The sequence below is a fragment of the Symphalangus syndactylus genome, chromosome 8 (genome assembly GCF_028878055.3).
Source record: "Symphalangus syndactylus isolate Jambi chromosome 8, NHGRI_mSymSyn1-v2.1_pri, whole genome shotgun sequence".
Classification (NCBI taxonomy): Eukaryota; Metazoa; Chordata; class Mammalia; order Primates; family Hylobatidae; genus Symphalangus; species Symphalangus syndactylus.
This window is the reverse complement of record NC_072430.2, coordinates 146,142,174-146,165,826: the sequence shown is the minus strand read 5'-3', so window position 1 is coordinate 146,165,826 and position 23,653 is coordinate 146,142,174. Positions and strand designations below refer to the sequence as shown.

General features: G+C 51.0%; 1 protein-coding gene across 4 annotated transcripts; it reads left to right on the top strand.

Annotated features, from left to right (window-relative positions):
* The first annotated feature begins 11,395 nt into the window (after positions 1–11,395).
* Positions 11,396–23,582, top strand: DTYMK (deoxythymidylate kinase). 4 transcript variants are annotated; one of them, XM_055291266.2, is made up of 5 exons: positions 11,396–11,742; positions 12,499–12,607; positions 18,064–18,154; positions 20,775–20,900; positions 23,096–23,582. In XM_055291266.2, exons 1-5 carry the CDS (start codon positions 11,502–11,504, stop codon positions 23,204–23,206), a joined length of 678 nt encoding a protein of 225 aa, XP_055147241.2. In that variant the 5' UTR covers positions 11,396–11,501; the 3' UTR covers positions 23,207–23,582. The 4 variants fall into 4 exon arrangements, with proteins under 4 accessions (XP_055147241.2, XP_055147239.2, XP_055147240.2 ...); XM_055291264.2 differs by having other exon boundaries at positions 20,703–20,900; XM_055291265.2 differs by lacking the exon at positions 18,064–18,154 and adding an exon at positions 13,611–13,644 and having other exon boundaries at positions 20,703–20,900.
* The last annotated feature ends 71 nt before the right edge of the window (positions 23,583–23,653 follow it).

Sequence of the window (23,653 nt, the reverse complement as noted above, 5' to 3'; positions counted from 1 at the left end):
TTTCACCAAATTGGCCAGGCTGGTCTTGAACTCCTGACCTTGTGATCCACCCACCTTGGCCTCCCAAAATGCTGGGATTACAGGCGTGAACCACTGCACCCCGCCAAGAACCATTTTGTTATATGTGACAGTGTGCCAGGAATTTCAGCAACTCCACTGGGTGATCATCCTGTCCAGTGTGATAGAACAGAGATCACTGGGGTGGCTAGAAGGCTGATGTCAGCTGGCACCGTGGGCCAGAACACCCACATGTGGCCTCTCCAGCACAGCAGTCTCAGTAGCAGCGGGTCTCACAGAGTCCCAGGGAGCTGGGGTGGAAGCCACCCGGCTCTTGTGACCTCACTTTGGTAGCCCTAAGACATCACCTCACTACATTCTATTGGTCAAGCAAGTCACTGGGGCCGACCCAGGTTGAATGGGAGAAACATTATACCCACAAGTAACAATGGGAGGAGGAGCAAGGATACCACATTGTCTAACCAGTTCTTTTTTTTGAGACGGAGTCTCGCTCTGTCCCCCAGGCTGGAGTGTAATGGCGCGATCTCGGCTCACTGCAACCTCCGCCTCCTGGGTTCAAGCGATTCTCCTGCCTCAGCCTCCCAAGTAGCTGGGACTACAGGCACCCACCACCATGCCCAGATAATTTATTGTATCTTTAGTAGAGATGGGGTTTTACCATGTTGGCCAGGATGGTCTCGATCTCTTGACCTTGTTGACCCACCGGCCTTGGCCTCCCAAAGTGCTGGGATTACAGGCATGAGCCATCTCGCCTGGCCTGCAGTACTATTTCTAATAACTTATTCTAAAGAACTGGTAGAGCCGGGCACGGTGGCTCACGCCTGTAATCCTAGCACTTTGGGAAACCAAGGAGGGCAGATCACGAGGTCAAGAGATCAAGACCATCCTGGCCAACATGGTAAAACCCCATCTCTACTAAAAATACCATAAATTAGCCGGGCATGGTGGTGGCGTGCGCCTGTGATCCCAGCTACTTGGGAGGCTGAGGCAGGAGAACCGCTTGAATCCAGGAGGCAGAGGTTACAGTGAGCCAAGATCACGCCATTGATCAGCCTGGGCGACAGAGCGAGGCTCCGTCTCATAAAAAACAAAAAAAACAAAAACAAAAAAAAAAGAAAAAAAAGAAATGGTACTGCAGGCTCAGGGAGTACTGCACTTTTTTTTTTGAGACAGAGTCTCACTGTGTTGCCCAGGCTGGAGTGCAATGGCGTGATCTCGGCTCACTGCAACCTCTGCCTCCCGGATTCAAGTGATTCTCCTGCCTCAGCCTCTTGAGTAGCTGGGACTACAGGTGCCCGCCACCAAGCCCTACTAATTTATTTGCATTTTTAGTAGAGACGGGTTTTCACTATGTTGGCCAGGCTGGTCTCGAACTCCTGACCTCATCATCTACTCACCTCGGCCTCCCAAAGTGCTGGGATTACAGGTGTGAGCCACCGTGCCTGGCCGAGTATTGCACATTTTAAGTGCTGGTACTTTTAAATGAATTGCCCAAAGGGAAGGTTATACCAACTGGCACGGCCACTGGTTGCTTTCCACACTTCTGCCAACCCTAGATTTCATCAGGCTTTTAAAATTTTTAACCTTCGCTAACTCATTAGAGGGGGGGAAATGCCAACCTTAAATATTTTAATCACATTTATTTCATTTTAAGTGCAGCTAAACTTTTTTTTAACATATTTGTTGCCTATTTGTAGTTCCATCCTTTTCTCCTTTATATCTTTTACTGATTCTTTCTTTTTTTTTTTGAGATGGAGTCTCGCTCTGTCACCCAGGCTGAAGTGCAGTGGCGCAATCTCGGCTCACTGCAAGCTCTGCCTCGCGGGTTCACACCATTCTCCTGCCTCAGCCTCTCGAGTAGCTGGGACTACAGGCGCACGCCACCACGCCCGGCTAATTTTTTGTATTTTTAGTAGAGACGGGGTTTCACCATGTTAGCCAGGGTGGTCTCGATCTGCTAACCTCATGATTCGCCTGCCTCGGCCTCCCAAAGTGCTGGGATTACAGGCGTGAACTGTGCCTGACCTCCCATCTTTTACTGATTGTCTGTGTAGAAACTGGTCTTCATGTAGTTTGTCTAAAAAAAAAATCTTTATTATTAAGGGTTATTGGCCCTCACATATCGTGGGCGGCAAGCCACCCAGGCGCCGAGGCAAGAGACCGAGGACACGAGCTGTTCCAGGATAATAAAATATAAAACAAGAATAGTCACACCAGATATAGATCTTAGATATGATTATAGATGAATATCATTGATCATTAGTTGGTAGCAATTGCTCTTTATTCCAATATTATAATAATCCCTGCTCTATAATCATAACCTAGGAAAAACCAGGCCATACAGAGATAGGAGCTGAGGGGACATAGTGAGGTGTGACCAGAAGACAAGAGCCTTCTGTTATGCCCGGACAGGGCCACCAGAGGGCTCCTTGGTCTAGCGGTGATGCCAGCGTCTGGGAAGATGCCTGTTGCCAGGCGGACCCGTGGTCTAGTGGTAGCAAAAGGTGTCAAGGAACAACACCCGCTACTTAGCAGACCGGGAAAGGGAGTCTCCTTTTCCCCGGGGGAGTTTAGAGAAGACTCTGCTCCTCCACCTCTTGTGGAGGGCCTGACACCAGTCAGGCTTTCTCGCAGTTATCCAGAGGCCTAACCGTCTCCCTGTGATGCTGTGCTTCAGTGGTCACGCTCCTAGTCTGCCTTCATGTTCCATCCTGTACACCTGGCCCTGCCTTCTAGATAGCAGTAGTAAATTAGTGAAAGTACTAATAGTCTCTGATATGTAGAAATAATGGCGTAAGCTGTCTTTCTCTTTGTCTTCTCTCTCTCTGCCTCGGCTGCCAGGCAGGGAAGGGCCCCCTGTCCTGTGGACACGTGCCCCACGTGACCTTACCTATCATTGGAGATGACTCACACTTTACCCCGCCCCTTTTGCTTTGTATCCAATAAATAACAATGAAGCCAGACATTCGGGGCCACTACCGGTCTCCGCGCATTGGTGGTAGTGGTCCCCCGGGCCCAGCTGCCTTTTCTTTTATCTCTGTCTTGTGTCTTTATCTCCACACTCTCTCGTCGCTGCACACAGGGAGAGACCCACCAACCCTGTGGGGCTGGTCCCTACAACATATCATATATTAAATGTAATTCTCCCAGAGATCAATTTGTCTTCTTTCATTCACACACACAACTGGCAAACCCTTTTGAAGGGACCCTGTTTTAGAAACTGCCAGAGAGGGGCCGGGCGCGGTGGCTCACGCCTGTAATCCCAGCACTTTGGGAGGCCAAGGCGGGCAGATCACAAGGTCAGGAGATCGAGACCGTCCTGGCTAACACGGTGAAACCTTGTCTCTACTAAAAATACAAAAAATTAGCTGGGCGTGGTGGCGGGCGCCTATAGTCCCAGCTACTCAGGAGGCTGAGGCAGGAGAATGGCATGAACCTGGGAGGCAGTGCTTGCAGTGAGCCGAGATCGGGCCACTGCACTCCAACCTGGGTGACAGAGTGAGACACTGTCTCAAAAAAAAAAAAAAAAAGAAACTGCCAGAGAGGGCCAGGCGCAGTGGCTCACGCCTGTAATCCCAGCACTTTAGGAGGCCAAGGCAGGAGGATCACCTGAGGTCAGGAGTTCGAGACCAGCCTGGCCAACATGGTGAAACCCCGTCTCTACTAAAAATACAAAATTAGCCGGGCATGGTGGTGGGTGCCTGTAATCCCAGCTACTTGGGAGGCTGAGGCAGGCGAATCCCTTGAACTTGGGAGGCAGAGGTTGCAGTGAGCCAAGATTGCGCCACTGCACTCTAGTCTGGGTAACAAGAGCGAAACTCTGTTTTAAAAAAAAAAAAGAAGAAGAAAAAGAAACTGCCAGGGAGATGGCTCCCTTACTGCCCCTCTCGTGCCTGCTGCGGTCTGCTTAGAGCAGGTTTCTCCACCTTGGCACAAGGGACACTTTGGGTCTGATGACACTTCGCTGTGTGAGGCCACGTCGTGCTTCACAGGACGTTTACCCAGCATCCCTGGCCTATATCTACTAGATGCTGTTAGCACCCCCACCCCAATCCGAATGTCCCCAGACATCACTGCATGTCCTCTTGGGGACAAAACCACCCCCGGTTGAGAACCAGTGCTTCAGAGGAAGGCTAAGTTACTCTAACAAAGAAACTCAGTGAAATACAGTGGCTTAGAAAAGACAGAATCCTGGCCGGGCGCGCTGGCTCATGCCTGTAATCCCAGCACTTTGGGAGGCCAAGGTGGATCACGAGGTCAGGAGTTTGAGACCAGCCTGGCCAACGTAGTAAAACCCCGTCTCTACTAAAAATACAAAAATTAGCCGGGCATGGTGGCATGAGCCTGTAATCCCAGCTACTCGGGAGGCTGAGGCACGAGAATTGCTTGAACCTGGGAGGTGGAGGTTGCAGTGAGCCGAGATTGCGCCACCACACTCTAGCCCGGGCGATAGAGCAAGACTCAGTCTCAAAAAAAAAAAAAAAAAAAAAAAAAAGAAAGGATAGAATTGTATATCTCAGTGCAACAGCTCCAATGTGAACAGGCAGGCCAGCACACTCCATGGGGTCCCTCGGGGACCCACATTCCTTCTTATATGTTGTCTGTCCACAAAGGGCCTTGCCATCGTCTGTCTGGTCAAGGCTGGGTTGCAACAAGGGGTATGTCGGAGAGTGTAGGGGATGCAAGCCTGCTGTGTGAAGGTCCACATGCCACATCTACCTGCGAGGAGGGCTGGGAGTTTAGCAGAGCAGCGAGTACCAGCACAACTTGACGCTCCTGGGAGCAGGTGAGGACATGGACTGAACTGTGACCATCCAAATTCCTGTGTTGAAGCCCTGACCCCCAATGTGACTGTAGATAGGGTCCTTAAGGAGCTTGCTTTTTTTTTTTTTTTTTGAGACAGGCTCGCCCTGTCGCCCAGGCTGGAGTGCAATGGGGCGATCTCAGCTGCAACCTCTGCCTCCTGGGGTCAAGCGATTCTCCTGCCTCAGCCTTCTGAGTAGCTAGGATTACAGGCGCCCGCTACCACACCCAGCTAATTTGTGTATGTTTAGTAGAGACGGAGTTTCACCACATTGGCCAGGCTGGTCTTGAGCTCCTGATCTCGTGATCTGCCCACCTCGGCCTCCCAAAGTGCTGGGATTATAGGCGTGAGCCAACGTGCCTGGCCAAGGAGCTAATTAAGGTTAAATGAAGTCCTAATGTGATAGGACCAACCGTTTTCGTGTGGCTGCTGCACAGTTAACAGACCCAGGATGCTGAGACAGCAGGGTTTGCAGCAGAGAAAGAGTTTTAACAAGGCCCAGGTGAGGAGGTGAAAGGAGACCTCTCCTCAAATACATCTCCCTGAGGAGTTCTGAGCTAAGGTTTTTAAGGGGATCATGGAAGGTGAGGGGCTGGAAAATGGGGGTCGCTGATTGGCCAGGGTAAAGAGGACTCATTAGAATGTGGAACTGCCTTCCTTGCTGAGTCAGCTCCTGTGGGGTCCTTCAGAGCTGCTGGCATCGGTACTTTCACTGGTATGCAAGACCTGAAAGAATCTCAGGCTGGGTGTGGTGGCTCATGCCTGCAATCCCAGGGCTTCAGGAGGCCGAGGCAGGATGACCGCTTGGGCCCAGCAGTTCAAGACCGGCCTGGGCAACAGGGCAAGACCCCTGTCACTATAAAAATTTAAAAAAAGAAAAAAGCCGGATGTGTGTGCCTGTAGTTCCAGATACTTCAGATGCTGAAGCAGGAGGATCACTTGAGCCTAGAACCTCAAGGCGGCAGTGAGCTGTGACTGTGCCACTGCACTTCAGCCTGAACAAGAGTGAGACCCTGTCTCTAAAAAGAAAAAAAAAATTAAAATAAAAAAAATCTCAAAGGGAAAAGTTAAGGTTTCATAATGTTCAAGTTGTTATCTCTGGAGCAGTTAAGGGTAACTGTAATCTTGTAACACAGTCTACCTGATTCTGAGGCACGAGGCGCCAGCTCAGAGGGGCTCACCCATGACAGGTGCTGCGCGCGCTGCAAGCTTGGTTATTCCATTTCCCTCCCCTCTTCCTTGATTTTTTTTTTTTTTTTTTTTTTTGAGACGGAGTCTCGCTGTCGCTCAGGCTGGAGTGCAGTGGCGCGATCTCGGCTCACTGCAGGCTCCGCCCGCCGGGGTTCACGCCATTCTCCTGCCTCAGCCTCCTGCATAGCTGGGACTATAGGCACCCGCCACCTCGCCCGGCTAATTTTTTGTATTTTTAGTAGAGACAGGGTTTCACCGTGTTAGGCAGGATGGTCTTGATCTCCTGACCTTGTGATCCACCTGCCTCGGCCTCCCAAAGTGCTGGGATTACAGGCGTGAGCCACCGCGCCCGGCCCCCTCTTCCTTGATTAATTTTGTGTTTTTAGTGATGGTTTTCTTTTTTTATATTTTTTAAAAAATTGAGACAGGATCTCACTCTGTCACCGGGGCTGGAGTGCAGTGGCGCAACCATGGCTCACTGAAGCCTCAGTGTCCTAGACTCAAGTGATCCTCCCACCTCAGCTTCCCAAGTAGCTGGGACTATAGGCACCCCCACCTATTTATTTTGTAGAGATAAATAAATCTACACATAGTAAGTCTATGTTGCCCAGGCTGGTCTCAAACTCCTGAGCTCAAGCAATCTACCTGCCTCCCAAAGTGCTGGGATTGCAGGTGTGAGCCACCGTGCCTGGCCAGGGATGGTTTCAGTAAGGGTGTGACCCTAATCCGATAGGGCTGGTACCCTCATGAGAAAAGCAAGAGGTACCAGAGCATTCTCTTTGCTATGTGCAACTCTAAAGACAGCCCTTACCAGGCAGCAATCTGTCGGGCACCTTAATCTTGGACTTCCAGCCAATAAATGCCTACTGCTTCAGTTCCCCAGTCTAAGGTAGTTTGTCGTGACAGCCCGAGCCCACTGACAGTGAGGAAGACTTTATTTCCTGTGTGGTGGAAGTTGCAGCACACTAAGAAACAGGGACTAGCAAAACAGCTTTCCTGCTCCTTCAGTTTTTTTTTTTTTTTTTTTTTTTTTTGAGACAGTGTCTCACTCTGTCACCCAGGCTGGAGTGCAGTGGCATGATCTCAGCTCACTGCAACCTCCACCTCCCAGGTTTAAGCAATTCTCATCTCAGCCTCCCAAGTAGCTGGGATTACACGCATTCACCACTACACCCAGCTAATTTTTGTATTTTTAATAGAGACGGGGTTTCACCATGTTGTCCAGGCCAGTCTCGAACTCCTGACCTCAAGTGATTCACCCACCTTGGCCTCCCAAAGTGCTGGGACTACAGGTGTCAGCTACTATGCCCAGGTCCTTTTTTTTAATGGAAAATCTCAAACACAAGAAAGCAGAGAATCTGGCTGGGTGCGCTGGCTCATGCCTGTAATCCCAGCGCTTTGAGAGGCCAAGGCAGGTGGATCACCTGAGGTTAGGAGTTCAAGACCAGCCTGGCCAACATGGTGAAATCCCGTCTCTACTAAAAATACAAAAAGTTAGCTGGGTGTTGTGGCGGGCGCCTGTAAATCCCAGCTACTTGGGAGGCTGAGGCAGGAGAATCGTTTGAACCCAGGAGGTGGATGTTGCACCGAGCCGAGATCACACCACTGGACTCCAGCCTGGGTAACAGACTGAGGCTCTGCCTGGGGGGAAAAAAAAAAAAAAGCAAGCAGAGAATCTAATGAACCCATGAACCCATGTGTTCACCTGCATCTTTCTGCAATTATCAGCCTGTGGCCAACTCCATTTCACCTGTATCTCTGACCACACAGACCCAGCATCCCACCATTTCCCCTCTAAAGTGGATATACTCGCCTCTCAGGCCTCCAGGGTCTTGTGGAGTGACTCTTGCTCCCATTGCTCCAGGACAGACGGTGCTGGAAATCAGGCCTGAGGCTGTCAGTGTGGCAGGACGAAGGACACTGGATGCTCAGCCACACAGACCCTCCTACGCCCACGCCAGGACTGAGGTCAGCAGGCTGGAGTGTGGCAGTCATCCTTTGATCACACAGGAACGCCAAGAGAACTGCTAGGATGTGGACCAACCTGATGTCACTGAGTCATGGGAGCAGGTCCTGCCTGACACTGGAATTCATGTAATGTCAGATGATTAAATATCTTAATACTGTGAGCCACAGTAGGCTGGCTGGTATTCTGCCACCTGTGCTAAAAGGTATCCTAAGAGAGGTACACCATGCTGGAACAGGCAATAGCAAAAGCAAAAAAAAAAAACACCTTGAAGTGTGTTGTATCTTAGTAACACACTTCAAGGTGTTTATGTGCTTGAGCAATTCCTGCAGTCACAGGGGCCCTCCACCCTCCAGAACACAAGGCCCAGCCAGCCAGATTCCCTCCATCTTCACCTTCCTCCCCTGTCCCAGGGGAGCCAGGAAAGCCATGCATCCACCAAGGCGGATGCGCTGTGTTCTTCCTCATCAGCCTGCTGCGTCCTCCTGGGCCTGAGAGGCAGTACTGCAGCCTTGCCCAGCCCCGGGAAGGTGGTCTTCATTACAATCCCCTTCATCCTTTGGAAGGCAACAAGACGGAATTTTATAAGGAGACATCAGTCAGAAAAAAGGATATTACTTTTATTACTTATCTATGTAAGAGAATAATAAGTACTAGTCTTAGTACTCGTAAGCGTTCGCTAGGTTGTGCTGTGGTAACAAAGGATCCCGAAGTCTCAGTGACTCGAAATCACAATGGTTTACTTCTTGCTGGTGCTGCCCATCAGCTACAACAGCTGTACTTTATGGGCCTTTGTTACAGGATCTGGGATGAAAAATCAGCCCTCACTGTGCACATGCGGTGTTCATGTTGGGGGCAGAACGGGAGGGACCAAACCACAAAACACCTTTTAAAGCTTCTGCCTGAACAGGGCACATGACAGCATACTACTTTATGTTACCATTTGGAAGTCTCACAGCTAAGCTTGATGTAAAGGAAGAAAGAGTAGGCCAGGTGCGGTGGTTCACGTCTGTAATCCCAGCACTTAGGGAGGCTGACGTGGGTGGATCACCCGAGGTCAGGAGTTCGAGACCAGCCTGGCAAACATGGTGAAACCCCATTTCTACTAATACAAAAATTAGCTGGGCATGGTGGCAGGCGCCTGTAATCTCAGCTACTTGGGAGGTTGACACAGGAGAACAGGTTGAACCTGCGAAGTGGAGGTTGCAGTAAGCCGAGATCATGCCATTGCACTCCACTCTGGGCCACAAGAGAGAAACTCTGTCTCAAAAAAATAAATAAATAAAACTAAAAAATAAATTGGCCGGGCACGGTGGCTCACGCCTGTAATCTCAGCACTTTGGGAGGCTGAAGTGGGTGGATCATGAGGTCAGGAGATCGAGACCATCCTGGCTAACACGGTGAAACCCCGTCTCTACTACAAAATATAAAAAAATTTAGCTGGGCGTGGTGGGAGGCACCTGTAGTCCCAGCTACTGGGAAGCCTGAGGCAGGAGAATGGCAGAAGGCAGAGCTTGCAGTGAGCCGAGATTGCGCCACTGCACTCCAGCCTGGGCGACAGAACAAGACTCTATCTAAAAAAATACAAATACAAATACAAATAAAATAAATTAAAAATACAAAAATTAGCCGGGTGTGATGGTGGGTGCCTGTAATCCCAGCTACTCAGGAGGCTGAGGCAGAATAGCTTGAAGCCGGGAGGTGGAGGTTGCGGTGAGCTGAGATTGCACCACTGCACTCCAGCCTGGGCGACAGAGCAGGACTCCGTCTCAAACAAAATAAAAACAATAAAAGTAAATTAAAAAGGAAGAAAGGGCATAACTGGTAATAATAATATAACCCACATCCTTCCAGAACCCCAAACTGAATTGGGCAGGGTTCAGTCTGGAAAACATAAAGCTACTCTAGGTACTCTAGGTATGCAGTGATAATGTAATCGGGGCTTTACACAAACGCTGGGAGTAGTCGGGGAAACTGTTGCCAATGACCTCAGCCCAAAGCACTTAAGTGGGTGGTGGTCTCAAGAGCTCACGGGGAAACCAGTGCAAACTCAACACTTAGAAAGCTACCAGCAATTTCTTGGTCTACAGCAGAGAGGCAGGTGGTTCTCAAAAGCTCATTAGAAAACAGCCCTGAATTTCATCTATATTTCTGGCTGAGGGTGCCTCCCAAGAATAATCGCCTCGAAAGGTACGAGTGCCTCTGTCTGGTAGACTGTAATCCAGGGCTACACAGATGATTCTGGGAAATGCAGTTCCTACCATTTCTTCTGCTAAGCAGAGAAAGTGATGTCTAGCTGACAACTGAGAATTTGGCACATGTAGATAGTAGTATTTTAAATATCTAAAATAACAAAAGTTTCATCTGAGAAATGTCCAGGCAGCCTGATATCCCTAAGATAACAACAAACACTACTGAGTGCTTTCTAGATACCAGGGACACTTCGCAGGACTTTTTCCACCTCTTTATGGCAGAGACAGTTTTTCCTATTATTATCATGACCCACATTTCGGAGGAGTTGGAGGCATGGAAAGAGGAAACAACTTGCCTGTTCTCTCTCCGTTCTATAATTTGTATACATCATCTTTTAAAACGGACTTTTCGGCCGGGCGCGGTGGCTCACGCCTGTAATCCCATGCCGAGGCGGGCAGATCACGAGGTCAGATCAAGACCATCCTGGCTAACACGGTGAAACTCCGTCTCTACTAAAAATACAAAAAAATTAGCCGGGCATGGTGGCGGCCGCCTGCAGTCCCAGCTAGTCGGGAGGCTGAGGCAGGATAATCGCTTGAACCCGGGAGGCTGAGGTTGCAGTGAGCTGAGATCGCGCCATTGCACTCCAGCCTGGGTGAAAGAGCGAGACTCTGTCTCAAACAAACAAAAACAACAACAAAAACACACACACGGACTTTTCAGAGCCCTGCAGTTTTGCGCTTCAGGGACAACAGTGAACATTTATCCATCCCATGGTTTTCCTACAATTGCCACCTGGCCAGTGTCTACACAGCCCCCTGTCCTGCCCGCTGTCAAACACAGCGTTTCCAGAACGCAGTCGTGGTGGGCTCCAGGTGAGCTCTGGGAGGAGCCCCGGCTGAGCCCCTGCACTGGGCCCCGCGCTTCGGGAAGCACCTCGCTCGTTCGTCTCGCGCGCCGCGTGACCGGAGCCCTCCCGCTTGCAGCGGGCACCGCAGGGCCGTGAGAGTCGGGCCCGCTGCGCGCAGCCAGGGGCCAACGAGAGCCGACGCTGCGCAAACAGCGCCCGGGAGCCCCTCCGACCCTGCTCTCCCCTTGTCCGCGCCCTGACCCCGCGTCTCCGGCCGTCCAGCCCGCGCCGCGCCACCTGCCCTCCCGGAGCGAAGGGCCCTGCTCGCCCGAGGACGGAGGCCCGCACGGGACACGGGGCGCGGGTTTCCGCCCCGGAAGCCCAGGACCCTGCGGTAGTGGCGGCGCCGCCCAGGGCGCAGGCGCGGTGTCGGCCCCACCGCGCGTCGTCCTCGCCCCAGCCCCGGCCAATCCCTTCGAATGCAGCCGAGGCCGGGAAATACTAGCCAATCACGGCGCGCGCTGTTGACGCCGGCCAATGGGAGCTCCGGAAGGCGGTGCGGAGACGCAGGCGGCGGGCGGTGGCCGATCATGGCGGCCCGGCGCGGGGCTCTCATAGTGCTGGAGGGCGTGGACCGCGCCGGGAAGAGCACGCAGAGCCGCAAGCTGGTGGAAGCGCTGTGCGCCGCGGGCCACCGCGCCGAACTGCTCCGGTTCCCGGGTGGGTGCGCGCGGCGGGGGGTGCGCCGCGGCTTTCGGTGCCTCTGCCCTCCCAGGGCTCTGTGCTCCGCTTCGTTGTCTGCGGTTGACGTGCTGTGAACTGCGCGGTTTTTATTTTAAAAGACGGGCTCTCGCTGTCTCGCCCAGGCTGGAGTGCAGTGGCGCCATCTCGGACCTCCCGGGCTCAAGCGATCCTCCCGCCTCAGCCTCCCGGGTAGCCGGGACCACAGGCCCGCGCCACCGCGCCGGGTCCACGCTGCGTGTCTTTAAGCGCCGAGTATGGTGATGACGGACGTGTAAACCCGCGCGAAACCGTGGTCTGCCCCCCCAGAAGTTACCTCCAGCTCTTTTGTAGTCCATGTTTCGTGTTTGTGGGTTTTTCTGGTGTTTTGTTTGATGGCTGTTCGCGCTTTCAGGGGTTTTATAGCACGTATTTTAAAGTTTTCAAGTGAAGCGTTGACCTTAATCTTAGGGCACCCAGTCCACAAATTTTATAAATGCTTTCTTTGAAGTCTCTACTTTCTAACCGAGTTCTTTTTTCCTAAAGCATTTTTCATCCTAGCTTGTTTGCAGATTGCTGTTATTTCTCAGAGAAATTCCTTTGGCTTCCGCAGAAGATCCAAGCCTGTCTAGAGATTTAGTAAAGTAAAATTCAAAGTGAGACCTGAGTCCAGGAGAAATTCAGCCCAAACTATGTTGTAATGCAGAGGGAAAGCCTGATCTCACTTGTATTTTGTGTGTTTTACTTTTTTTCTAGAAAGATCAACTGAAATCGGCAAACTACTGAGTTCCTACTTGCAAAAGAAAAGTGACGTGGAGGATCACTCGGTGCACCTGCTTTTTTCTGCAAATCGCTGGGAACAAGTGTAAAAACCATTGCACATTGCTGCCTCTGCCCCTGCCACTTTCCTTCCTCCTGAGATTCAGTGAATGCCGCACTTGATTCTGAATGACAATGACAGTAATGCTGGGGCCTGAGGTTCTTTTATTTAGCAGTCCTGTGAGCAGAGGTGGTGAAGCGCCCTAGTTCCCAAAGAGCGCTAGTGAATGCTGTTTCTTCCTCCTGCTCCCCACACCCCATAACTAATAGACTTCATTTTCTGGGGTTTTTTTAGACGGAGTTTCGCTCTGTCGCCAGGCAGAGGTGCGATCTCGGCTCACTGCTACCTCTGCCTCCCACGTTCAAGCGATTCTCCTGCCTCAGCCTCCCGAGTAGCTGGGACTACAGGCGCGTGCCACCATGCTCAGCTAATTTTTGTAATTTTAATTTATTTTATTGTTTAATTTAATTTTTGTATTTTTAGTAGAGACAGGGTTTCACCATGTTGGCCAGGATGGTCTCTCTCGACCTTGTGATCCACTCACCTCGGCCTCCCGAAGTTCTGGGATTACAGCAGGTGTGAGCCACTGCACCTGGCCTTCTTTTTTTTTTTTTAAGACAAGGTATTGCTCTGTGGCCCAGGCTGGAGTGCAGTGGCGCACGATCATGGCTCACTGCAGCCTCAACTTCCTAGGCTCAAGCAGTCCTCCCACCTCAGCATCCTGAGTAGCTTGTGACCATAGGCGTATGCTACCAGGCCCAGCTAATTTTTTTTTTTTTTAATGTAGAGTCAAGGTCACACCATATCGCCCAGGCTGGTCTCAAACCCCTGGCCTCATAGACTTAATGTTTTAAAGACAGCTTTAGGTATATAGAAAAACTGATCAAAAAGTAGAGTATGTAGAGAGCTCACTACATACTACCCCTGCCTTCCCCCCTTCCCATTATTTATGTGCTGTTACATTTGTTAAAACTGATAACCAATATTGATACATTAGTAATTGAGTTTATATGAACTGTCCTACCACTTTTGTTTTACCTCATCGTAGTAGGTTTCCTCTTCATTCAACACTTAATGTTGATGTATGTTCTTTCAGATGTTTTTATTTACATTTATATACCTATGTAGAAACTACTATAGTTAGAATTTTGTTTTTTAACATAAATGAGGTCATACCGTACAAATTATTTGACAGCTTTCTTTCTAACTCTGCCTTACAGATTTCTGCACTTACAGATCCCCTAACTCTGCCCTTCTCATTCTTTTTAACTGTAGCATGTTCTCTAGAAAAGCTGTTCCATGATGCATTTAGCCAGTTCCCTGCTGGTGAACTTTCACTGGTTCCTCATCATCCGTGTTACATGAAACACTGCATTACTCTCTGGCTTAGCTTTGTGTCTTGCTTGGAAAGGCTGTCCCCACTCCAAGTCTTAAATGAAAATGAGACCATTTTTATAATCTTTTTAACACATCTAGAATTTATGGAGGCAATTGTTCTTCTGATTTTGCTTTTTGTGGCTTTGTAGAAAAGTGATGAAACATGTATATGCCCAATTTAAAATGAAGAATAATCCTGATTTTACTTTTTAGATAATAATCTTATCCCAGGTACCCAGGGCTACATCTCTTTTGCCCATCTATTCTCCTACAGGTTACATGTTTCTCTAATAGATATTTAAGTTTCCTCTATGTCTAACCGTGGCTTGATAGTTTATTTCTTTTTGAGACAAGAGTCTTGCTGTGTTGCTCAGGTTGGAGTGCAGTGGTGCAGTCTCGGCTCACTGCAACCTCTGCCTCCCGGGTTCAAGCGATTCTCCTGCCTCAGCCTCCTGAGTAGCTGGGATTACAGGCACGTACGACCATGCACAGCTAATTTTTATGTTTTAGTAGAGACAGGGTTTCACCATGTTGGCCAGACTGGTCTTGAACTCCTGACCTCAAGTGATCCTCCCACGTCGGCCTCCCACAGTGCTGGGATTACAGGCATGAGCCACCATGCCTGACCAATAGTTCATGTCTTTTTTGCCCTAATTAATAGTCCATTGTTTGGATGTACCATAGTTCATTCACCTACTAAAAGGACATTTTTGTTGCTTCCGAGTTTTGGCAGTTATCAATCTGTTGTAAACATCCTCGTGCAGGATTTTGTGTGATCATAAGCTTTAGCTTCTTTTGGGTAAATGCCAGGGAGCATCATTGCTTCAATATGTGGTAAGACTATTAATTTTTGTAAAGAACTGCTAAACCATGGGTGTCCAGTCTTTTGGCTTCCCTGGGCCACATTGGAAGAACTGTCTTGGGCCATGCATAAAATACACTAACAATTGCTGATGAGCTAAAAAAAAAAAAAAAAACTCGTAATGTTCTAAGAAAGCTTATGAATTCGTGTTGGGCTGTATGCAGCCTGTGGGCCTCGGGTTGGACAAGCTTGTGCTAAACTGTCTTCCAAAGTGGCTGCAGCGTTTTGCATTCTCACCAGCAGTGAACGAGGGTTCCTATTTTTCCAGATCCTCACCAGCATTTGGTGTTGTCAGTGTTTGGATGTTTGTCATTCTGATAGGTGTGTGTGGTATCTCATTGTTCTAGTTTGCATTTCCCTGCTGACGTATGATGTGGTGTATCTTCATATGCTTGTTTGCCATCTGTGTATCTGGTTTCATAAGGTATCTGTTAAGTGCTTTGGCCTACTGTTTTTTTTTTGGGACAGGGTCTCAACCAGGCTGGAGTACAGTGGCACAGTCTTGGCTCACTGCCCTAGGCTCAAGCGATCCTCCTGCCTTAGCCTCCCAAGTAGCTGGGACTACAGGTGCACGCCACCATGCTAAGTTTTGTATTTCTTTCTTTTTTTCTCCTGAGACAGAGTTTCATTCTTGTCGCCTAGACTGGAGTGCAATGGGGCGATCTTGGCTCACTGCAACCTACGCCTCCCAGGTTCAAGCAATTCTCCTGCCTCACCCTCCCAAGTAGCTGGGATTACAGGTGCCCACCACCATGCCCGGCCAATTTTTCTATTTTTTAATTAGTGATGGGGATTTCGCCATGTTGGCCAGACTGGTCTTGAACTCCTGACCTCAGGTGATCCACCCGCCTCAGCCTCCCAAAGTGCTGGGATTATAGGCATGAGCCACCATGCCCCGCCAATTTTGTATTTTTTGAGGAAATGTGGTTTCACCATGTTGCCCAGGTTGGACTCAAATTCCTGGGCTCAAGTGATGAACCTGTCTTCACCTCCCAAAATGTTGGGAATATAGGCATGAGCCATTACGCCCAGCCTTGGCCCACTTTTTAAGGGGGTTGATTGTTTTCTTATTTTTGAGTTTTAAGAATTCTTTGTATGCTTTAGGTAACAGTCCTTTATAAAATGTCTTTTATACATATTTTCTCCTAGGCTGTGGTTTGCCTTTTCCGTTTTCTCTCTCTCTCCTTTCTTTTTTTAGACAGGGTCTCTGTGTCATGCAGGCTGAGTGCAGTGCGCAATCACAGCTTACTGCAGCCTCGACCTCCCGGGCTCAAGTGATCTTCTCACCTCAGCCTCCCAAGTAGCTGCAACTGCAGGCACGTTAACACACTTGGCTAATTCTTGTAAAATTTTTTGTAGCGATGGAGTCTCACTGTTGTTGCCAGGCTGGTCTTGAACTCCTGGACCCAAGCAGTCCTCCTGCCTTGGTTTCCCAAAGTGCTGTGATTAGAGGCATGAGCCACCCTGCCTGGCCTTATTTTTTGTAAGAGAAATGTCTTGCTCTGTTGCCCAGGCTGGAATGTTGTGGCATGATCACAGCTTACGCACCGTTAAACTCCGGGGTGCCTCAGCCTCAAGTAGCTAGGATTGCAGGTGCGTGCCACTATCCCTGGCTAATTTTTACCTTTTTTGTAGAGATGGGGTCTCACTGTTGTTACTCAGGCTGGTCTCAAACACCTGGTCTCAAGGGATCCATCCCACCAAATGGCTTCCAAAAGTGCTGGGCTCACAGGCATGAGCCACCACGCCCGGCTGTCCTGTCCTTCTCTTGACACTGTCTCTCACAAAGCAGAAAGCTTTTATTTTTGTGAAGTCCACCTTAATCAATTCTCTCATGGGTTGTGCCTTTGGTTTTTGTATCTAAACAGTCTGCCAAACCCCAGGTGATCTAAGTTTTCTCCTGTGTTACATAGTTTTGCATTTTACATTTGGGTCTGTGATTCATTTTGTCTTTTTTTTTTTTTTTTTCCCTTTTTGTGGAGAATGGGGTCTCACTATATTGCCCAGGCAGGTCTGGGGCTCCTGGGCTGAAGCAATCCTCCCGCCTCTGCCTCCTTGACAGCTGGGATTACAGGCATGAGCCACTGTGCCAGGCCTGCGATTCATTTTGAATTTATATTTGTGGAGGGTATACGGTCTGGTGTAGATTTATTCTGTTTCATGAGGATGTCCAGTTGTTCCAGTAGCGTTTGTTGAGGAAAACGCGTTTGCGCCATTGCATCCCTCTGCTGCTTTGTCAGAGGCCAATTGACTCCTTATGTGGGTGCCCCTGTGATTTGAAGGCCCCAGTGAGACTGGCTGAGTCGAATGAATCGGACTTTTCTTTCTCTGTCTTGAGCAGTGCTTCTCACTAGTGTCAGGCCCCGTGTCTTTGTACATCCGTGATCTTGGCGGCTGTAGGGATGATGGTGGACTTGCGGTATTTGGTTGAGAACATCCTTGCAGTCCAGGCTAGGGGTCATGAGCGTGGACGAGTCACCTGCTGGCTGTGCCCACGCTTCCCCGCCATCATCCTCTGCGCTCTCCTTGGCCTGTGCTTCCCTCCATGGACGAGTCACCTGCTGGCTGTGCCCACGCTTCCCCGCCGTCATCCTCTGCGCTCTTCTTGGCCTGTGCTTTCCTCTTCCTCCACAGGGTAGTGCTGGCTCTCTGCCCAGACAGCTGACAGTGCTTCTCCTTTCCCCTGCCGTGTTTCTGGAACATTGAACTTTACCAGTTGCGTTTGTTACTATTTAGTAAGGTTATCTTTTCCATGTTGAGTTTTGCTGGAGGGGTGGGTATGGCATCTTCTAGAGAAGATCCAGACCTTTTTGGATTAAAAGTAAGGTTACAAATCACTGTGCTGTACTTGTTGTCGTATGAGATTTCTGAGTTGTATTGTTGGGATAATTTTTTTTTCTTTTTTTGAGATGGAGTCTCGCTGTGTCACCCAGGCTGGAATGCAGTGGTGTGATCTCGGCTCACTGCAACCTCCACCTCCTGGGTTCAAGCAATTCTTCTGCCTCAGCCTCCCGAGTAGCTGGGATTACAGGTGCCTGCCACCATGTCCAGCTAATTTTTTGTATTAGTAGAGACGGGGTTTCACCGTGTTAGCAAGGATAGTCTTGATCTCCTGACCCTGTGATCCGCCCGCCTCAGCCTCCCAAAGTGCTGGGATTATAGGGGTGAGCCACAGTGCATGGCCTGTTAGGATAATTTAAGCTTGACAGTTCAAGGCCTATGAAACCAGGACCAGGGCTCAGGAGCATCCTCTGTTTTTCAGGCCGTTAATTAAGGAAAAGTTGAGCCAGGGTGTGACCCTCGTCGTGGACAGATACGCATTTTCTGGTGTGGCCTTCACCGGTGCCAAGGAGGTGAGTGCCACTTGGCCTCCTGTCGGGTGAGCACAGATGTATGGACCCAGGACTGCCCTTGAATGCGAGTACGAGTGATATGCCTCAGAGTACTCTGCAGAGTTTTGTGATTCTTACATTCCTTTTATCTCTTTGCTAGATTAATTTGGTTTTATCAATAAGAAGAGCAAACATTTATGTAGCTAGAGATTGTTTCACAGATAGAACCATGGTTGTTATTTGGATTATTTGGATCCACATGCTTTTTTTTTGGAGACGGAGTCTCATTCTGTCACCCAGGCTGGAGTGCAGTGGCGCGATCTCAGCTCATTGCAACCTCTGCCTCCCGGGTTCAAGCGATTATCCTGCCTCAGTCTCCCGAGTATCTGGGATTATAGGCACGCGCCACCGTGCCCAGCTAATTTTCCTATTTTTAGTAGAGACGGGGTTTTACCATGTTGGCCGGGCTGGTCTCAAACTCCTGACCTCAAGTGATCCACCCATCTCAGCCTCCCAAAGTGCCGGGATTACAGGCATGAGCCACTGCACCCAGCCTCCAGATGCATTTTCAAAGATGGTTCATTTGTAGTACTTTTTTTCTCCTTTTTTTGAAAGAGGGCGTCTCCCTCTGTTGCCCAGGCTGGAGTGCAGTGGAACAATCAAAGCTTGCTATAACCTTCAACTCTTGGGCCCAAGTGATCCTCCCACCTCAGCCTCCCAAAGTGCTGGGATTACAGCTGTGAGCCACCGCGCCCAGCTCTGTCCCTTAAAGAGACAGTAAAAAGAAGGATAATGTGGTTATTTTTCATGATAACCGCCCTCACTTTTTATTTATTTGTTTTTTGTTTAGACAGAGTCTCGCTCTCTCGCCCAGGCTGGAGTGCAGTGGTGTGATCTCGGCTCACTGTAAGCTCCGCCTCCCAGCTTCACGCCATTCTCCTGCCTCAGCCTCCTGAGTAGCTGGGACTACAGGCACCTGCCACCACGCCTGGCTAATTTTTTTTTTAATTTTTAGTAGAGATAGGGTTTCACCGTGTTAGCCAGGATGGTCTCGATCTCCTGACCTCGTGATCCACCCGCCTCAGCCTCCCAAAGTGCTGGGATTACAGGCATGAACCGCCGTGCCCGGCCACGCCCTCACTTTTTAATTCTGCCATTTCTTCATGTGTTAGCTTGAGTCCTTCCCTTCTGAAATATTGTGTAATAAGGAGGACAAGGCTTATGATTCCTTTGCTTCTTCCTGCTTGCGGATCAGCTGACAGAGCCGCAGGCTCTATGGGAGGTGCTGGTGGACGCCTTCCCTCAGCTCGTGCCGTTGTGTGATGTGTGGCCTGGAGTCACAGCCTTTCTGGTCCTACCTTTCCTCTGGAAGCCGGACAGCATTTGGAGGGAGATGGGATGAGTAAGGGAGGGAGAGAGGGTGCTCACACAGCCCTGGCAAGGAGGGCCAGTGGATGAGTCTAGGCTGGCACAGGGCTGGCACATGACAGGCTCTAGGAGTGCCTGTCTTCTTCCTGCTCTTCCATGGGAGATGAGACCCTGGCCTGTGTGTGGCAGAAAAGACACTGCCAAGGACCTCGTGCCTGTGTCCAGACCCAGCTGCTCTCTGCTGCGGGCGTCCTAGGCCGGGGGTCTCCAGGGGCTCTGTACATAGACTGCTTCCTCCTGGCCGGCAGGCCTGTAGCTGCGCTAGGAGGGCCTCCATGGAGCCTGGGCTGTGGGTGGCGGGGGCCGGGAGCCATTCTACCTACCTACTTTTCTGTCCGCTTGTCTGTTTACAAAGGAAAAACGAGAAGGTGACATTGGAGAAACCAACACATTTGAGGTTTTAAAAATTAAACGAGCCGGGCCGGGCGTGGTGGCTCATGCCTGTAATCCCAGCACTTTGGGAGGCCGAGGCGGGCGGATCACGAGGTCAGGAGATCGAGACCATCCTGGCTAACACGGTGAAACCCCGTCTCTACTAAAAATACAAAAATTAGCCGGGCGTGGTGGTGGGCGCCTGTAGTCCCAACTACTCAGGAGGCTGAGGCAGGAGAATGGCGTGAACCTGGGAGGCGGAGCTTGCAGTGAGCCGAGATCACGCCACTGCACTCCAGCCTGGGTGACAGCGAGACTCCGTCTCAAAAAAAAAAAAAAAAAAAAATTAAACGAGCCGGGCACAGTGGCTCACGCTTGTAATCCCAGCACTTTGGGAGGCCGAGGCGGGCAGATCACGAGGTCAGGAGATGGAGACCACGGTGAAACCCCGTCTTTACTAAAAATACAAAAAATTAGCCAGGCGTGGTGGCGGGCGCCTGTAGTCCCAGCTACTCGGAGAGGCTGAGGCAGGAGAATGGCGTGAACCCGGGAGGCGGAGCTTGCAGTGAGCCGAGATCGCGCCACTGCACTCCAGCCTGGGCGACAGAGTGAGACTCCGTCTAAAAAAAAAATTTAACGAGCCACAATATAAACAGTCTCATGTCTTGGTACCTCACCAAATGTCCCCTCATTTTTTCCTGTTTTTATGACTTTTGAAACAAAAACCAAGACCACACTAAGCTTTAACTGTTGGGTTCTTTCTTGGCAGAATTTTTCCCTAGATTGGTGTAAACAGCCAGACGTGGGCCTTCCCAAACCCGACCTGGTCCTATTCCTCCAGTTACAGCTGGCGGATGCTGCCAAGCGGGGAGCGTTTGGCCACGAGCGCTATGAGAACGGGGCGTTCCAGGAGCGGGCGCTCCAGTGTTTCCACCAGCTCATGAGAGACACAACTTTGAACTGGAAGGTGAGAATCCCAGAATTGCACACTAGGAACCATTGAGAAATGGTGCAGGGTTACACCCTGTGGTGACTGGCACAGTTGTGCCAGCGAAGCTGCTGCCGTTTCTGTCTGGTCTTCCCAGATGTGGAGCCCCGGGAGTCGTTTGGGGTTCTCAGTACCAGCAAATTTTTTTTTTTTTTTTTTTTTTTTTGAGACAGAATCTCGCTCTGTCACCCAGGCTGGAGTGCAGTGGCACAATCTCGGTTCACTGCAACCTCCGCTTCCTGGGTTCAAGTGATTCTCCTGCCTCAGCCTCCCGAGTAGCTGGGATTACAGGCACCTGCCATCATGCCTGGCTACTTTTTTTTGTAGAGACAGGCTGGTCTCCAACTCCTGACCTCAGGTGATCTGCCCGCCTCGGCCTCCCAAAGTGCTGGGATTATAGGCGTGTGCCACCTCACGCAGCCAGTGCCAGCAAATTCTAACCCCGTGAGTTTTGCTAAATGTTGACATTTGGCGCTTTGTCTGGTGGGTCAGGTGACAGTCTGCGCAATCCTCCACATCCTCAGCCCCTGTTCAGACACAAGCGCCTGCCTGCTCCTGCCACTGTGTCCTCTGGTGCGGGCCTCTCGCTGGGCATGGGCCCTGCAGCCGCACCTGGCTGTCTGAGTTTAGGAGGGTGCTGTGTGCTGGCTTTCCCTTCAGCCCTGCCTCCTTCAGTCTCAGCAGTCCCAGGTCTGGCTCCACTCTCTGTCCACTCCCAGGACGCTGGACTCTCCGCTCCCAGTGGACACGCAGGCCGGCCGCCTCTGCTCCTCCCAACCGCAGCCCCCACCTCTCCCCCAGACCCCGGTTGCCCGTGCCCACCACTGCCCACATGGCCTCTTTCTGGACGGCAGCCAGGGCTTCTGGCATGTCGGGCGCCAGCACTGTCGCTTGTGGCCACAGCCCGCGGAGCTTCAGTCCCTTGAGCTCCTCCACCATAGCAGGGCCAAGGGTCTCGCCCCAGCCCCACTGGCTGTGCCTGCAGATGATGCTGGTCACGCAGCTTTGCATTTCCCGGAACACAGGCGGGATAGCAGCGCCCTCTTCTGGCAGTGTGGGATTCTCTCTGGCAGTCATCTGCCTGGAGAGCCTCATCTTGGGCGGTTCTGGGCGACAGCTGTGTGGCTGCACAGTGGCCAGCGAGAGGCATCTGGGAAGGTGGCCCTTGTGTAGAGAGTCACTCTCCTTCCATCACGGTCACACCTCATGAAATGGTTAGATTCTTCCAAGTGCCTTCTACGCCCCTGGCAGATTTTCTAGAATTTGCTGTCCCAGAAGCTTGAGGAGGGTCCTGTGCCACCCGACAGCAGAAGCCGGGATGCCGTTGAGACACCAGCGCTTCTGAGTCCCTCTCACTGCCTGCCTTCTGGTGGAGAGAAGGCTGTCCTGCGGGCTCAGGCCCTCCCCACATTCCTTGCACCCTTCACGCCATTGTGCAGCACAGCTGTTAGGACCAAATTCATCTTCCCCTCAAGGATGATCAGGCCCAGTGTTGCACTGGTCCTGCTGTCTGGCTTCTGCTGCGGAAACTTCCTCACATTCCAGGCCGTGCCCAGGAGCCACAGGAGCGTGGGCAGGGCAGCGTGTGCCCTCTGCTCCGACTCGCCGCTTGCGAGCTGGAGGGACAGTCACTTCGACCTGGTGGGCTGCGTGGGCCTGGCTGTGCTGTGGGCTGCGCCTCAGTCCTGCAAGTGGGCACTCATCGGAGTTGGGGTCACAAGGAGGCCGAGGTCGGCTTAAAGCAGGAGTGGGCAGTTGGCATGTCATGTTTCTCCTGCATCAGGGCTGTGGCAGGAATGCCAGGTGACTCTGCTGTGGACACCGTCAAGGTTGAGGTTCCAAGAAAGGTGAGGTCACCACACTGTGCCAGGAGGTTCAGGTTGGCCTTCCAGAGCCCGGCCTGTGTGAAATCCCCACGAGCACAGAGGACAGAATGAAACGTGGTGTTTTGAGACAGGGTCTTACTGTGTCACCCAGGCTGGAGTACAGTGGTGCCACATTTTTCGTAGAGATGGGGTGTCCCTGTGTAGCCCAGGCTGGTCTTAAACTCCTGGGTACAAGCAGTCCTCCCTCATGGGCCTCCCAAAGTGCTGGGATTACAGGCGTGGGCTCCCGTGACCAGCCTGGAATGTGCTGATGAGCCTCTTTTTCTCCTGAAACCCCGGTGGGAACAGATGGTGGATGCTTCCAAAAGCATCGAAGCTCTCCATGAGGACATCCGTGTGCTCTCTGAGGATGCCATCCGCACCGCCACAGAGAAGCCGCTGGGGGAGCTGTGGAAGTAACCTGAGGCTGCCCACTGGAGACGCCTGTCCCTGCAGTCCCTCGAGAGGTGGGAGACTCGCGGAAGGCCCCGTCCCCAGCGGTATCCAGACCCAACTTCAGGAGCTCTTTCCCAGCAGCGAGATCTGCAGGCTGCCTCTTCTGCCCCGGAGCTGGGGTGCACTGGGGACCCCCATGGTGGGGACCTTGGCAGTGTGGACATGAGCAGAGCGATGGAGCGGTCTCCTGCCCTCTCCCCTGTCCTGATGGCACTCTGTTGTATTTTCTTACTGAAGTTCAGTGGTAACTCTGAGCAGTTTCATTGTGATCATTGTAAATGGTAATCAGTTGGAATTCTCCTAAATGTCTTCCAGACACTAGTAAAAATTGACCTGGAAATTGTTTGTGGAACGCTTCACTTTTTTTTTTTTTTTTTACAGCCCAGAGGTCCTTTATTTTTTTAACACCTA